The sequence below is a fragment of the Nesoenas mayeri genome, assembly GCF_963082525.1.
Source record: "Nesoenas mayeri genome assembly, chromosome: 4".
Classification (NCBI taxonomy): Eukaryota; Metazoa; Chordata; class Aves; order Columbiformes; family Columbidae; genus Nesoenas; species Nesoenas mayeri.
Genome location: NC_137540.1, coordinates 76,547,018 through 76,564,172, shown reverse-complemented (window position 1 = coordinate 76,564,172; position 17,155 = coordinate 76,547,018). Strand labels below are relative to the sequence as shown.

Sequence of the window (17,155 nt, the reverse complement as noted above, 5' to 3'; positions counted from 1 at the left end):
ATAGAAAAGAAAGAACTGAAATTGCTTTTAGGACAAATAAAGCATTCAGTGGATTTGCTATTTCAAAATACCTGCCGATGGAGCATACTCCTATGTATCTATCCATACAGCTCAAAACAAATCTTATTTAAAGAAAAAAAAGCTGTTTGAGCAAAACCAAAACTCCCTGCCGATTGTGTTTTTCCCTTTCAATGGGACACTACTCAGCCAAATGCAAAAAAACAACATAAAATACATTTTTGGTCGCAATAACGGCATAAACACAAGCATATTTTAGACAGCAGAGAGAAGAAAGAAACATATGCTGCCTTCCAGCAGAGCAATATTTCGATGTAAGGCGTCCAGCGACTTGACAAACATTTGGAAATGGATCTGCAGTTCAAATAATAGACACCCTTATGCTGGGATCTCTTGAAAAAACCTCCAATGTCCATTAAGCTGAGAGTTAATATGTCTAACATATAGGTGGCTAGTGAGTTATGAGCCTACTTCTACATAGTGGCCTGTGATAAGTCCCTCGGTCACATATATGCAGAATTGCAAATACTTTGGGAGACTCACTGAAGCCCAACTTCTGGTAACATGTGAAACAGTTTTAAAAAGAGATTTGTTATTTCGCAACACTTGACACTTTAAGGCCCCGATTCCATCATATTCCATAAAGCCTGAACAACCCAAACGGCCTCATCGGATGCCCATGCGCTCCCCCAGCCCGAAAAAGAAAGCAAACGGGCTGAGGTTGCTTACCGGGAGGTGGGTGAACACGGCGAACGTGCTGCGTAGAAAGCCAATGAGATCCACCAGGTAGTCGCTGGCCTTGCTGCCCGGCTCCATGGCCATCCAGTCGTAGTCCGCCAGCTGCAAGAACTGGTCGATCTTCTGGTTCAGGTTGGTGTAAATCTCCTCCTCGGCAGCATGGCGAGCGTCCTGGGAAACGAGACCTTACGTGGGATGGAGTCTCCAAGTCTACACAAGTAACACAACGCGAGATTGACCCAACCTATAGCTCAAAGTGTCTGTGGGCAACTACACGGCTTCGAAAGCCTCAGGTCAGCTCAGACTGGTGGGACATCTATCTAGTTGAAGATGAACATGCCCATAGCAGAAGGGTTGGACTAGGTGACTTCTGAAGGTCCCTTCCAACCCAAACCATTCTATGACTCTATGACGTGTGCCACCAGGTCAGTGGCAAACAAGGTGTTTGTCTCTGATGGAACCAGGAGGACAAGGATGGAAAAGAGAGAGAGAGATATGGGAGAGGAACGTCCCATATGGAAGAAGGTTGAGATCCACCAAACTGTGTGCAGGTCTGAGGTTCAGGAAGGTCACAGAGGGGCCTCCCTCCCAAAATAAGGGTAGGAAAACTCATCCTTAGGCCAAATACGTAGGTGATGCCAGAATGGACAACGGATGGACTTCCCTGGAGATGTGGGGCCTTAGTCTCCTGCTGAGTGATCCCAAGGGCAAACCTCACCCAACCAATTCCCCACTGTCGCTCGAGTCCTCGGCGCTGTTCCCATTTCCTGCTCTCCAGCCATGGGCCACAATTCAAACACCTCACAGGTGACCCATTTATGGCCTTAAGATTTCATATAAAGTATCTGGGTGGACACTCCTTGTTTATAATTTAAAGACTGGGAAGTCTAGCAGGTTCTGCTGGCCCTGATTTTTAGGGGATAACACCAAAAGGAGTGGAAAGATACAGAAATACAAGTTCTGTAAATCTATTTGCCTCTTGGGTGAAAGAGGAGAGGTGCGGTCGTGGCCAGACATGGTTTTTGGTTCAAGTTTTTGTTTAAACCTTTAGACACGAAGTGCTGCAGTCACAGCCTGTAAATTAGGGCTACACAGGCTCATGATCTCAACAGAATTAAAGCCTAAAAGCTGGTCTGATGGCTTAAGCCTCCCAGGATATGCCCAAATTCCCTTCCAGCTCAGCTCAGCTCCCTACAGACACAACCACGTGTGCTTTGGGACCAGAAACTCCCCAGCCAAATACCAAGAGCAGCTCCCCGAGGTGGATCTACCAGCCATCTCACCTTGAAGGTGGTGGTCCCGTAGAGTTTGGTAGTGTGGACGGTTTCTGGAAGTACATTAGTGATGTTGGTTATGAACTCCTCCAGGAACTTGCAGGATTTCTCCAAGTGGGTGGTGTTTATAATAATCTGTACAAGCTGCAAAGGTAAAGAAGACATTCAACCATCATGCTCCTGAAGCCAGGGACGTACCGGCTTCAGAGATGTCAATTTTTAAGCACTTGTGGCATGAAAAAGCTGACGCTGTACAAACACACTAAGCTCTGCTACAAGCTCAAAGGCTTTTCTCCTTTAACACGATCAGAAACTTAAATAAAAGATAATTTTGGGGGAAAAGCATTTCCCATGACAGCCACTAATACCACGGAAGGTTATTTTTGTAATGACTTTCCTACATTCAGCTGTCAGTCAGGGATTGTTTCAGCGCCGTTCAGATACAACAGGCTCACAAAATAAAAACGCCACGTCAAATCCCAAGCATTCTGTCTGCTAATGAACCCTAAATAACCCATCTCTTGAGTGACACCAAACAAGATCATACGAAGGCACGTAACAAAGAAACCGCGAGGTTCTGCGCTGCTGAGGGTGGTGTGGGCGAGCAGCAGAGCTCACCTGCTATCCCTTTGGTTATCATACCCCTGTTATCTGCGATTTTCTTAACGCTGTCTTCTCAGCTGCCATCCCATGGCACTATATCGAGATGCTGAAGGCAACGACAGAGTAAAACCTTTTGCTGAAGTCAAGCAACACAAGCATTTATGATCCAGAGCAAAACGATCCAGGCTCCCACATCAGGATCGCTGACTTGAAGCATCATTCATTCCCTAAGTTGCTTTATTTTCTGAGCAGGCTGCTGTGAATATTTTCAAGGTGCAACATAATCTATAACAAAACCTTCCCAAATAATGTCAGATATTATGCCAAAGCAGTTCTCTTCCAGACACCAAATATTGTTAATATAACGCTGCAGACTGATATAATTTAATTGCTGGGTTATGGTGTGGCAGCTCCCAGTCACTTCCTCTTAAAGAAATGATTTTGAAACACAAATCATCCGAATACAAAGGATTAATCAGTGATTCAAGTGTTGCAGGCACAGAAATCTTGAAGTAACGCCACGAAGATCACAGCGCCCAACTCTCGCTAGTGCCAGATGACACGAGAAAGAGCAACGGTTGACATTTGGGAGGTTCAGGGTGGATATTGGGAAGGAAAAGCGTCATTAGGTAGCACAGAACTGGAACAGGGTGCCCAGAGAAGCTGTGAGACCTCTGGTTTGGAGAAAGTCAAAGAGAGGGTGAGAAAGCCACGGTTGACACGACCCAAGTGGGCAATGATCCCAACTCCAGGAGGAGGTGGGACCAGGTACCTCCAGAGGTCCCTTCCAGCCAACACTTCGATTTCAGTCAAGTTTTCATTTTTAAGAAACCAAATTATGATCTATTTGAACTCCTCTTGTTTTGTACTTGGCCCATGGGATGTATTACACAAAGAACCAGGAGGGCTTCTCATTCCTGAACTCCTTGGATTAATTTTGTTCTCCATTTTTGCCTTCAAATAAGCGCTCATTGGCATTTCCCGGCATCAGATAGCCCTGACGTAACAATTGCGATATATTTTCCTATAGTTTCAAGTTAATTAAATACTAGATATGTCCATCTGTGTGAAATTCCTTCTAAACCTCTAATCATCACAACATATTGTCCAGATCAGCTGTCAAACGTGAAGGCCCTGACTGCTTTGGTTCTTTTCCACCACTTGTTATGAGATTTCCTGCTCCCTCTCTGGCTCTTTCAAGTTCTGGCCTTGTCTTGAATTTGGAAGGGTAAGGCCTTCTCATTGGGGTAGGACCTTCTCACTGGGGTAAGGCCTTCTCATTGGGGTAAGACTCATTCGTTAGGCTAAGACCTTCTCGTTGGGGTAAGACCCCATTGTTGGGGTAAGACCTTCTTTTTGGGGTAAGACCCCATCATTGGGGTAAGACCTTCTCACTGGGGTAAGACCCCATCATTGGGCTAAGGCCTTCTCATTGGGGTAAGACCCCATCATTGGGTAAGACCCCATCATTGGGCTAAGGCCTTCTCATTGGGGTAAGACCCCATCACTGGGGTAAGACCTTCTCACTGGGGTAAGACCCCATCATTGGGGTAAGACCCCATCATTGGGGTAAGACCCTCTCGTTGGGGTAAGACCCTCTCATTGGGGTAAGACCCCCTTGTTGAGATATTCAAGTGAAAAGAATAGTTGCATCTTTCCCCTTTATTTTGCTGAGGGATGGTCAGGGTTGTTCAAAACACCAGGATTATTTGGAGCAGACTTGCTAACAACCGTCAGCAGCCACTGCTAGGATGCAGCCCCAAGAAACAGCAATGAAAAATAAAATAAAGAGGATAACAGACCAGAAAGGCTGGTACATGGCCTTGTATTACCTTGTCCACTGCTTGGAGGATGACACTGGAGAGCCCAGAAGTGGATGGTGTTGCTTTGTGCAACAATTAAATCTGGGAAGTGACAGTTACGCAACGTACTTAGCGCAGGGTGTTTGAGTATCTTTTGCAATCACTTTCGACACCAAGACTGTGCTTGTGTATGATCTGGGACTCTTCAACGCGCCCTTCAGCTCCTGTGCTCCACATCAACGTCTGCTCTAAAGCAGGAAGGATTTGAGCAACTTGGTGGAACAATGATGATTTGGACAAACAGGACAATGGTTACACAAGGAAAAGAGGCAGGAAGGGACAAAGATGCTAAGAGCAGTTTCTCTTCAACCAAATGAGGGAAAAATGATAGTATAGAGAACACCAGGAGAGAGCTCGTTGTACCTGGGTCAGTGGTGAGGAACAAGAGGGTGAAAATACAAGAGTTTCAGTGCTGAACGCCAGTCTCTGGCTGTACTACACCTTTATTTTAAATACAATTTGTGCTGTGTAGGCTTTCCTCGCAAAAATCCTCTTCAGCTGCAAAGAAAAGCATCACCTCCACTCAACCAGGAAGATGCTGAGCAACATCTACACCCTCTAAACTGGGCAAAACTGTTGCAATGGGTTTGCCCTTCCTACACTCAGTCACTGTGGGAATGACTGTAACAGCAGCAAAAGAAAAAGAACCTTTGGGGGATGGCTAGTGCAGGGATAGTGTTGCATTCTTTGTGAGGGGAGCCCTAGGAGGAGCAGGAGGGATGCGGAATTTGCCCCCAGGGAGCGGAGAGATTCCAGCCTGGGAGATAAAGGGTTGAGGAAGCACCACGTGTAAATACAAACTGCTGTAAATGCACTAAACTCCCCCAAACTCACCTCCATAGCGTATTTACAGCGTCCAGAGAACAGGACACATTTCTGCAGTACAGTTAATTAAACAGTCACAGTTGTATTAGTGTCTCCTCATTTAATAACAACACACACAAGCCTCACTAAGGGACCCAAATTGCACTAAACAGCTCAGAAATCTGTGCACAAAAAAGGATCGGTTGCGAAAATACAGATTAGAGTTCGCAGGGCAGCAAAGTGCTGAAACCATCTGAAGGGTCACCTAATAGCTGGGGACAAGTCCCCATCCTCTCTCGCCCCCAGCTGCTCTGCTCCAGTGCTCCTCCAACCTTTCTTACTTCAATTCAGATAGATAGTGCTCCACACATTCAAAAGAGGGGTAAGATGAACAGCAGCAGCAAAACTCCCTCCTTCCTACAAGCTAAAGTGTTTCTTGCTTCACACAGCAACACCACACGGTTCCATTTTTGGTTTCCAACCAAATATTTTATCCTAATGCTCCAAAGCAGCATCTCTGAAGGTGCTGTAAGGAATCCCAAGGGACCGAAGCCCTGCTGTGGCCCTGGCCCAGAGCCGCGTCCCACCTCGGTCAGCCCGACGTTTTTCCTCTTGATGACGTTCTGTAAACAGTTGCTCAGCGTTCGGGTCAGCAGCAGGTTCGTAGATTTTCTGATCATATCGTCGACTTCGGTGGAGCTGAAAAGGAGGATTGTAAAGAGAGAGTTGGCAAAACGCTCGGTGGAAAGAATCATCACCCGCTCTCCTCCCCAACCTTCTCCTGCCTTAAGCGTGATCATCCGTGCACGGCTTACAGGCGCCAACATGCTAATGTATAGCAAAATATCAACCATTTAGGACTTTTTGTGCCTGTGTCTATACAGAAGGGGCCTAACAGGTGCTAATCTACATCACTGAGCTTCTTCAGCTTCTTGCCCCTCAGCTCAGGAAAGAGATTGAAGTGCTGGAGCGGGTCCAGAGAAGAGCAACAAGACTGGGGAAGGGACTTGAGCACAAGCCCTATGGGGAGAGGCTGAGGGAGCTGGGCTTGTTTAGTCTGGACAAGAGGAGGCTCAGAGCTGAGCTCAGCACTCTCTAGAACTACCTGAAGGGCAGTTCTAGCCAGGGGGGGATTGGGCTCTTCTCCCAGGCATCAGCAATAGGACAAGGGGCCATGGGCTTCAACTCTGCCAGGGGAAATTGAGGCTGGAGATGAGAAAGCAATTCTGTGCAGAGAGAGTGGTCAGGCATTGGAATGGCTGCCCAGGGAGGTGCTGGACTCACCGGCCCTGGAGGTTTGTAAACTGAGATTGGCCATGGCACTTAGTGCCATGATCTAGTCAATGGGCTGGAGTTGGACCAAGGGTTGGACTGGATGATCTCTGAGGGCTTTTCCAACCCAGTCCATTCTGTGACTCTCCTAGATGGGCTGGTCTAGGATGGGTTAGAACAACTCCAGCATCAGCACTAACCCCCTCAGCCAAGCCAGCACCCTGCACACAACACCCGAGCTTCACGCATTCAGTACACAAGAGAAAAGGGATCCGAGACCTGTAATGGGGGAAAAATAAATAAATCAAACCCCTAAAATACCCCCCCCCAACCTTCTCATGGTTTTCGTTCTAAATACATCAGCCTGGAAGCTCTTGCAACATGCTCATGGCCTCTGCTGTCCCTCCAAGGTGCAGAGCAGAAGGTGCAGCCGCCCTGTCCTGGAGGAGGTTTTTGGAAACCCAGCACAGGCTCCTTTGATCTGTGGTTGCCCCACATTAGCCCTGACACCACGGGGCTTTATCTCTGCCGGCGCAGGGACAGGCAGCTGAGGGCAGAGACAATTTCCAACTGGAGGGCTGAGAGGCGTTAACAACTTTAGGGCTCCCGGTAAATCAAGCGTGTGACCTTTTGCTCCTTCTCCTGTTTTACCTGACGAATGGGCCAGATTACAAAGCAGGGACGGACACGAGAAACAAAAGTCAACCGTGCAGTTATCCCACCACGCTGGTGCCTCCCAAATTTCTGTGCCTAGTTAACCTGGGAGCAGATGCACTGAGCCAAGCTCTGGTCCATCACAGAATCCCAGCCTGGCTGGGGTTGAAGGGACCTCTGGAGATCATCCAGTCCAACCCACCTGCTCACGCAGGGTCACCAGAGCAGATCACACAGGGTCGTGTCCAGGCGGGTTGGAATGTCTCAGAGAAGGAGACTCCACAGCCTACATGGGCAGCCTGGGCCAGGCTCAAGAAACAAGTTTCTCCTCATATTCAGATGGAGCCTCCTGTGTTTCAGTCTGTGCCCGCTGCCCCTCACCTTGTCATTGGGCACCATTGAACAGAGTCTGGTCCATCCTCTTGACACCCACCCTGAGATATTGATCAGCATTGATCAGATCCCTCTCAGCTTCTCTTCTCCAGCTGAACAGCCCCAGCTCTCTCAGCCTTTCCTCATCAGAAAGATGCTCCATGTTCCTCAGCACCATCAGCAGCACCCAAAGCTCATGAATGCAAGACCGAGCCTCCTCTGTGGGTCACAGCACCATCCCCTGACCCTGCGCATCCCCCCGAGCGCCGCGCATCCTTCCGCCAGCTCCATTTTTGAAGCTGCTCAGGCCCTTCCTTGTGCTGCCGCAGGAGAATTGCACCGAGAGCCTCCGAATTCCCAGGAGAAGCAGCAAATACAGCTCCCCGCTCACATCTCTGAGCAAAGTCCTGCTCGTGTTTCCGCCAGCCCGAGAAAGCCGTGTCTTGCGGCAGCTTTTCCAGGGCAAAGCCCAGCTGCACAACTCCCACAGCGCGCTCCCCAACACGCTTCTCGAATATTGTCTTTCCCCTGATGTTTGGAAATCTGCTTTCCCAAGCCAGACGCCTGCCACGGGCTGACCACTGTGTCCTTCCCAGCTGGACACAAGGGCCGGCAGCTCGGCACGAACCAGCTCCTGGGAACGTCAATTCAGTGGTATCAGCCCAAGTCTTAGTCTGGGTCTCTTCTACATCATCCCTGTGAGTTTACTTTCCTCCTGCTTAGCGGGGAAGCGACAATCAGGGTCACATCCCAGACAGACCCCTTGGAACCTTCCCGCAGGGTTTTGATGTGAGGTCCGAGGTGATGCATTTGGGATTTTAAAGTGTTGGAACAGAGGATGAAGAAACCAGCCGATGAATTTTCCTGGTCTTTATACTATGGGTAGGGCTCTCAAATAAGGTTTTACTTATAGATACAGATATACAGTATATAGATATAGTATATATTATATAGATAAGTATTATAGATAACCAAAACCTACCATGAACCCCCCAGGTCTTTCACCATCCCCCAGAAGAACTGTCCACAGTCTCCCCCACCGTACAATGGCACGTGTAAATACAGCAAGTACAATGAAATCTAACCCTGTGCTGATCTACAGACGGTACAAAGGAGATTTAAAGCGAAGGGGGGGACAAAGGGACCCCGTGACACCGGGGGCAGCTGCCGGAGCGGCGTGGGAAGCCAGCAAGGGGCTGGGGAGCAGAAAGGGTTGGACCCACGTGGAGGGAGCAAACGCTACACAAAGCTGCCTCTTTGTATAAGTACCGTACGGCTCTGGGGATTTTCCACGGGAAATCCAAAACGCCCATCCCAAAGGATGCTGGAGGCACAGAACGGTTGAGGTTGGAAGCGGAGCTGGTGGCTGGAGCTTCCAGCATCTGCTGGAACCGAGAAAGCACAGGTGAAAAAGCACCACGGGGGTTTGGACGTGATGTCGGGTTTTCTCGCTGAACCAACACGGCAATCAAACAGGTCGGGCTGGAAAAGCTCGGGTGTTTGAGTTCAAACATCAACCTGTTGATATCTGAACTGTGGCCAGTGCCGATGCCACGAGGTGGCCTTATCACCAACCGCTTTGCAAATCCAAGGTTTGCTTGAATCACTCCTCTCAGCTGTGGGAACATCTCAACGGTGGGAGCCTCCAGGGCTTAATAATCCTATTTAGCACTTCCATGCGGCTTTTTCTTCTTCAAAGCACTTCTAACTGAGCTTTCCTTGCATACAAGCACCATTTCCAAAGGTTTCCTACCCCCACATTGTTTGTTGGCGGCATAAGGTAGAAAATCAGGCTGTAACTTTAGTTGCATGGTGGGTCCAGCCACCTGGCAACCCCTGTGGTTGGGTTCAACCCGAGCACAAGGATCTGTGACATCTCCCTTGAGGTCCAAGGAAGAAGAAATGGAAGCATTCCTTGGGAAAAACAAAATAGACAATGTATTGGACCGTGACCCCCAAATCACGGTACCAGCCAGTTGTGCGACATCAACTCTCGACCGTGCAGTAGACGTTGGGTCTCAGTTCAACAGATAGGTCAGATCTCCATTCTCAATGCACACAAAGAAAACAAAACCCCCGCATGAACGATATTGTCCATGTGGGCTGCTCGCTACCTACATCTGACGTCAATTTGATCTGTCAGCTTCCAACTGGTAGAAATTGGTAGCGGTGGAGTTGTTACTCACCCTACACACTGTGTCTACCACCACAGAGCGCTAGTAACACAGGAGCAGCAGCCGGAGCTATCACAGAACCCACATTTACCTCCTCTCTCCTCCAGTTGATTTCCAAAGGTCCTCCCTGATTTAGTTCTTCAAGCCTCTATTTTTATTTTATTATATTTTTAATAACTTTACGTACTGACATTATTTTCAGCACTTGAAAAATCCGATCCCACGTTCTTTCAGGATTGGTGCTTTGTTTGAAAAACACCCCAAACCAAACCAAGTCCTGGTAGATTAGAGCTGACACCCCATCCTTCCACCCGCTGGTTTCCAACGATATTCCCTATCCTTCACATGGGAAATTCCCCTGGAACCGGCTGCCATCTTCCAGCAAGCAGAGACTTTCCAAGACATCTCTTCAATGAACTCAAATACACACTTCTTAACAACAGCAGAGCCGCTGACAATATAGAGGAGGATTTCTTTCTACTAATTAAATTAATAGAGCCAAAAAATGCGAGCCCTATAAATGCACGCTGAGCTCCGAATTTTCTTCGGCTACTTGATAAGCGTATCAATATAAAGAAGAACGCTCACGTCCAACTAATACCGGCAGCCGGTTTAAAAAATTAATGAGGTAAAACTAAAATCCAGGCTGCACTTTGTGCCACAGGCTCTGTTCTTCGGGAAGGAGCGCGGAGCGTTCCAGCGAGCCGTGCGGGTTAATGACAGCTGATGGCCGTATCCCATGGCACTAGTCGTGACCTTCAGGCCCCGGTGACTGACGGGCTGACCCCAATCACTCCGGGGTGCGCGGGAAATGACAACCCAAGGAGAGAAAGAAAGAGAGGAGAGAAAGAAAACTTGCTGCCGGCTTTGTAGCTGAGCTTCCTAATAAAACCTAATTCAAGCTGTCAGGGTGAAATGAAGAAAGTGTCAACAGGGGTTTTCAGAGAAATATTCCAAATGTTTGGCTCGAAAAGCCAAGAGCTCGGCTCCCTTCCCCCAACCCAAAAGCGCTCCTTGAAAAGGGCTGGGAAATGCAATGTCGAAAGGAATGTTAATAACGTGTCCGAGGGGACCCCTGAGGAGGGACCCAAGGGGACACTTTTCTTCCCGTCTCTGACAAACCCAATCATCTCCATAATGGTGAAGAGCACAAAACTCGCAAGGGAAGTGCCAGCGGTGGGGTCCGGTGAAACCAGCATCCGTGTGAAACGGGCCCGTCCTGGCGGCTTTGGAAACCGAGACTCTTCATGGTGACCCCCGGGTTAAGAGCTCCGGGAGCCACCAGAGAGAACAACCTGCCACCGGTGAAAGGTCGAGATTAAACGCGGGGTGAGAAACGTCCTGCGCTTTCACGTCACCCAATGAGCTGCCACGTCCTCCGGTAGACGATGGAGAGAAAAGTCTCTACCCAAATCACTATCCCGCACACAAATGAAGAGAATTAAAACCCACTGAAACATCTGGTGGGTCCCAAAAATACTGTGCCAGCTTTACAGCAGCACCGCGGCAATGCCCAGGGCCAGGACGTGAAGTCCAACACAGTCCAACCTCTCACTAGCATGGCGCCGCAAAGAGAGGGGAAGAAGGATCCTCCTTCCAGTAAAAAGCTTGTTATTCATTTATATATTTCCACATTACTGGGTGCAAAAACAAAGCACCAACTTGCCGTTTCTGGCTAATCCAGTTGTCTTCCCATCTCACACACATGTGGAAAACACGCACCAAGGCACCTTGAGATGGAGAAGGGAGGGTGAACACATGGAATATTTTGGAGGCTTTAAAGAAAAAAAAAATCAGATTATTTGTATTGAAACTCCCAAAGGGAAGGAAGAAAAACAAAAACGCCTCAACCAGCAGCCGAAACTCATTAACGCACGAGGCGAATCAACACTTCCAAGAGTTTTCATGCCAACGTGACCCTTGAGGGACAGCGCTGGGAGGCCACGTGGGACCTGTAGATGTTCTACTCAACGCCAAGCGGACGCCGCTGTTTTTCTTGAGACAACCAGATTCATCTATTTAGTACAAATGGCTCAGAAACATCTTGGAGGAAACAGCCCCCTCACTTTTTATACATCTTGCAGGGTTCTGGGCCATCTTTCCCTAGAGGAGACAGCAAGCTCTGAGGACTTGGTGAGTACACGAAGGACGCCACCACTTCAAGGAGCCACCTCCAGCCTGGGCAGGGAATGCCCAAGCGATTGAGCAGCATGAAGGGTTGAGGAAGAGCATTTATATCCTAATCCCATTGAGATCTTGCAGACAAAACCTCCACACCACGTTCACCTCCTACCTCAGATGAAGGTCTTCCGAAAACTTCAGGCAGGCGTAGATGAATTCCTTAATCTGATTGTAAACTTTAGGCACAAACTCAGAAAATGGGAACTTCTTTGGAAACGGTTGCTGTAAAAGACAGGAGAGAACTCAAGTCGAAAAGCAGATATTTAACAGGAGTGACGACCGCTTTCCAGCAACGTGTTCCAAGCAGTCAGATTAATTCTAGTATTTAGCTAAGTCCAGCAAGGCAACAACACGCCAGCATTTATTGTATATTATATAAACACTTCAGCCAAGTGAAAGACCAGATAATCACTTACAAATGGCACACGGGTGCATAAGGGATTTGGAGGCTGAAAGGGGCTGGAAGGGAACTCGCAGCTGGGACTCTCGTTCCCCTTCCCAATTCCCTAACTTATAGAAAAACAAGGAAAAAACCCATTGGAGAACTTGTAGACTTTAATCTCCCACCATGCACAAGGTGTTTCGCTCAGTCGCCTCCCGCAGTTGCTGCCCAAGGTGAGCACTTGCTTACAACACCAAAAGCCAAGAGGAAACAGATGTTCTCAACCAAAAGTGCTCCAAGTAGCTTTCTACCCGTAGCACACGCATGGCTGGGCTGGTGCGGAGTGTAATAGCAAGAAGCAGGACCCCAGGATGTAGTTTTGGGGAAGGACGTGGACTTTCTGAAATCTAAACACTTGCCTTGGATGGAAAACCCTTCCAGTTTTAATTACGTTCAGCAGGCTTGGAGCTCGCTGGCTGCCAGATGTGGAGCACAAGGCCAAGGAGCCTTTCAAGGGACACTGGCTGGGGGGAAGTTTGGCTGCGCTCAGGTTTTGCAAGCACACACTTCCACAAAAGCCAAGATATACCGCTTTCGTGGGTTTTTTGCTTTTAAATATGAGATTAAAACAAATAAAGACCATAACATGGGAATAGAACACCTATGGCAGCAGATATTTTTAATCTCTTGTCTACCGCAAGCACTGTTCAGCTGCGATGTACGCCGTGATCCGAAAACAGAACAGGTGAGCTATTGCTATACGCACTTTCCTCATCCACACCAAGGGAAACGTAACACGTGCAAAGTGTATTTGTTCTCTTCCCTTGTTTTGCTTTTTTTGTTGCTTATTTGTTTTGGGGAGGTTTCTTTGGCTTTTATTATTATTATTATTATTATTATTATTATTATTATTATTATTATTATTGTATTTTTGGATCCTTTCATTTGCAGTCCCAATGCCACTAACAAGAGTGCGGGGTTTTCGTCCCCATCTCAAAATTACCTTCTCGAGTTCTGCATCCTGGAATGGGAACTGTCCGACTATTTTCTTATAAACCTCTTCATTTGTGACTGGGATGGGACTGTAGTTATCCGAATCAAGTATATTTCTACGAAAAGAGAAGAAAAGTTAGAAAGGCAGCTTGGTGACAACCGTTTCGCAGATTCACTGCTCGGTCAGGAAGCTCTTAGGAAGTAGGAGCATCAAATGTCAGTGTGAAGCCATAACCTTATCCATCTGTGATATAAAACCTCTGATCTGCACTGATTTATTGCACAGATCTCACCTCAACTGGATCCTTGTAACTGTATTCAGGTTCAGCCTGGTCCAAGGACACCCCAGGCTGGATCTTACTCTTGCCCAAAATTGAAACATGAACTCGCTACTAATCTCTCAAAAGATTTTATTTATGGGATAAAACGCCTCTGTAAGGTCCATCTCATGAGTTTGCATAAAGAGCTTCTCACCTGAAGACTCCCGACCATTTTTTGAGCAGGGTTTCGCTGTACTGGTCTTGGATCTCCAGGAGCATGTCAAAGAGCTGGTTCACCGGGAAGCCGTATCCCTGCAGTGAGGTGGGAGGAGAGCAGAACTAAGAGAAGAAAACATCACCAGCAGGTAGCTGACAATTATTTCATCTATTTAATAGGGAGAATTTGGGTAAATTCTTCCATGCTGGCACCGCAGAGGTGTATGGTGCTGGTGGAAGGACTTAGGCGGAGATTAACTGAGGTGGTAGCTATTAAGCCTGGCCTAGATGCCGGCAAGACACACAAGGGCTTGGCAAGGCGGCCAAGGCTCGGTCCTTGCCCACAGGCTGGCCAGCCGATGTGCAGAATCAATAAGTGTTTCGCAATTAATGCAGCACAACATGACAATGGGAGCTGGGCTGCCGTGTAGCTCTGGTGACGGACACCCCCTGCGAGCAAGGGAAGGAGCTGCAGTCACCCACCTGGAGCGTATCTGCGAAGAGGACGATGAGGTTCTTCAAGTCTAACACCAGGCTCGGGTCTGAGCAGTAGGACTGCAAAGAGAGGGGAAATTAAACCATGGTTGTAACTGCAGCACGCGGGAAAAACATTGCCCTCCTGCCTTATCGCTTGGGTGATAATAAATACATAGGCACGCCATACAGTCTTATGATCAGCAGCTTTTATCCTCCAGCCCATGCTCTAATGTTGTGCAGGGCAAGGGAGGGCAGGCCGATAAGGGTATCTCTCCTCGTAGCGCATTGCTCTTGAGGCTCTCCAGGATGAATATGGATTTCGGTGGCTCTAGAGATACCTGAAGTGTCTCTAAGATTAGCCAGGAGCTGCTGGGGAAGCGAGAGGAGACGAAGCAAATCAGCGTCGGTCACAGCGGGACGACAGCAGCGCCTCTCGTTCGATATTTAGTGCGCTGTGTCTGACGGTAACGAAGCGTCGCGGCATCCCCGAGCAAAGGCTGCATTGCTAAGTGGCTCGGGTTGAGAGAAAAACACCACACGCCTGTATGTCAGTAATATTAATGGTCAGAGCTACAACATGAGTATTTATTGCGGGTCAGGACGCTGCTTGAAACCCTCAAGATGTGACTCAGCGACAGCGCTGATTGTCCCCCCACAGCCACCCCACGTCACACACGGGCTCCTCTGGACACAGCAGACAACCTCTCCATGCTGAAATATGTAGCGTTTCAGACAGAGTTTTACCAAATATAGAATCAGTGATCATAAGCTGGAAAGAGAAACAGATTTAAAGCTCACTGGAAACTCAAGGAGGAACGACTCCATTAATCAATGTGAAAGACTGGAAGAGACACATTTTCCATTTCACTGTCCAAAAAAGAAAGGCAGAAAGAAAGATAATGCCCTAAAGCTATCAGAAGTGATAAAAGATGTCCCTGTCTGCAGTAAGGAGGAAAATCCAGGGGTAAGTTTGGCCAGACTGGAAGAACTGAAGCAGGCTCTCCAACGTGAGAGCCCCACAGCAAGTCTCAAGGGCCATATGGGATGGATGGGCTGGGCCATATGGGATGGATGGGCTGGTCCATATGGGAGCTGTAGGCTGAGCAGTGCACAGAGATGAGCGATGAGCACAGGAATGGTGTTGAGAAATCATGTAACATTCCATGATTACTGAAAAAATAAGAAGTAAATAAGCTGTCCTGGCAGCCAGTTCACGCACTCAGTTTGGCATCGCATCAAACAGCTTCTCGTGGCAACAAAGCTGGTAACACTGAAACACACGGTGTTTGTACCTGGCTTACACTCACAGCTTTCACCTCACAGAAAAACCCACTTAAAAGGAAAATAAACACATGTTTACAACCTAGCGGGGTGTACATCTCTGTGTTTATCCCCTTCGGTAACACAGAAGGTGAAGTGGAAGGAGGCAGCTTTCCAGCCAACACAACCGCTGAGCCGGACAGAGCCGGAGCCGCTCTGGTCATAGAATCACAGAACGTCCTGGGTTGGAAGGACCCACAGGATCATGGAGTCCAGCTCCTGTCCCTGCATAGGACATCCCACAGGTCACTCCGTGTGTCTGAGGACGGTGTCCAGTCTCTTGTTGAACACTGTCAGGTTGGGGCCGTGACCCCTCCCTGGGAGCCTGTTCAGTGTCCAGCACCTCTCGGGAAGAACCTTTTCCCCATGTCCCACTGCCCCCCCTGGCACATCTGCTGCCGTTCCCTGGGCTCTGTCCCTGTCCCAGAGCAGAGCTCACCCTGCCCCTCCTGCTCCTGCTGAGGAACCTGCAGCCCATGAGCTCTGCCCTGTCTGCTCTGCTCCAGCTCAGCAAACTCAGGGACTGCAGCCGCTGCTCACACGGCTTCATCTCCAAACCTTCACCGACTCCACAGCCTCCTCTGGACACTCCAGTAGCTTTATCTCCTTTTCTCCTGTGTCCCCAGCCCTGCACACAGTGAATGCTGCAGGTGAGGTGGGACCAGCGCAGAGCAGGACAGTTCCCTCCCTGCCCGGCTGGCCGTGCTGTGCTTGGAGTCACAGATCGGTTTGGGTTCAATCACAGAACGGCTGGGGCTGATTCACAGAACAGTTTAGGCTGGAATGAACCTTTAAAAGTCATATAGTCCACCCCTGATGCACCAGGACACGGGTCCCTCTTGGTGCCAGGGACACTGTTGGCTCATGTTCAACTTATCATCGACCAGATCCCCAGATCCCTCTGCACAGAGCTGCTCTGCAGCCTCTCGTCCCCAGGCAGAGAATCACAGAACCCCAGAGTGTCAGGGGTTGAAGGGCCCTGGAAAGCTCATCCAGTGCAATCCCCCCATGGAGCAGGAACACCCAGATGAGGTTACACAGGAAGGTGTCCAGGCGGGTTGGAATGTCTGCACAGAAGGAGACTCCACAACCCCCTGGGCAGCCTGGGCCAGGCTCTGACACCCTCAACAGGAAGAAGTTTCTTCTCAAATTCAAGTGGAACCTCCTGTGTTCCAGTTTGCACCCATTGCCCCTTGTCCTGTCACTGGTTGTCACCAGCAGAGCCTGGCTCCATCCTCCTGACACTGCCCCTTTCCATACTAATCCCCAGGAATGAGTCCCCCCTCAGTGTCCTCTTGTCCAGCTCCAGAGCCCCAGCTCCCTCAGCCTTTCCTCACACGGGAGATGCTCCACTCCCTGCAGCATCTTGGTGGCTGCGCTGGACTCTCTGCAGCAGTTCCCTGTCCTGCTGGAACTGAGGGGCCACAACTGGACACAAGATTCCAGGTGTGGTCTCCCCAGGGCAGAGCAGAGGGGCAGGAGAACCTCTCTGACCTACTGACCATCCCCTTCTAACCCACCCCAGCTACCATTGGCTTCCTGACCACAAGGGCCT

The 17,155-nt window shown here is 49.0% G+C and overlaps 1 protein-coding gene across 2 annotated transcripts in view; it reads right to left on the bottom strand.

The window, feature by feature from the left end:
- Positions 1-17,155, bottom strand: part of EXOC6B (exocyst complex component 6B) — a gene marked incomplete at both ends in the record, with an annotated part of 314,229 nt that overhangs the window by 108,860 nt on the left and 188,214 nt on the right. Inside the window, 7 exons of one of the 2 annotated variants that reach the window (XM_080344137.1) lie at positions 748-927; positions 2,040-2,174; positions 5,887-5,998; positions 12,065-12,174; positions 13,338-13,443; positions 13,802-13,899; positions 14,287-14,358. In XM_080344137.1, coding sequence (XP_080200263.1) covers positions 748-927; positions 2,040-2,174; positions 5,887-5,998; positions 12,065-12,174; positions 13,338-13,443; positions 13,802-13,899; positions 14,287-14,358 — 813 coding nt within the window. The remainder of the gene's footprint in view (positions 1-747; positions 928-2,039; positions 2,175-5,886; positions 5,999-12,064; positions 12,175-13,337; positions 13,444-13,801; positions 13,900-14,286; positions 14,359-17,155) is intronic. The other variant, XM_080344138.1, reaches the window with a different exon arrangement.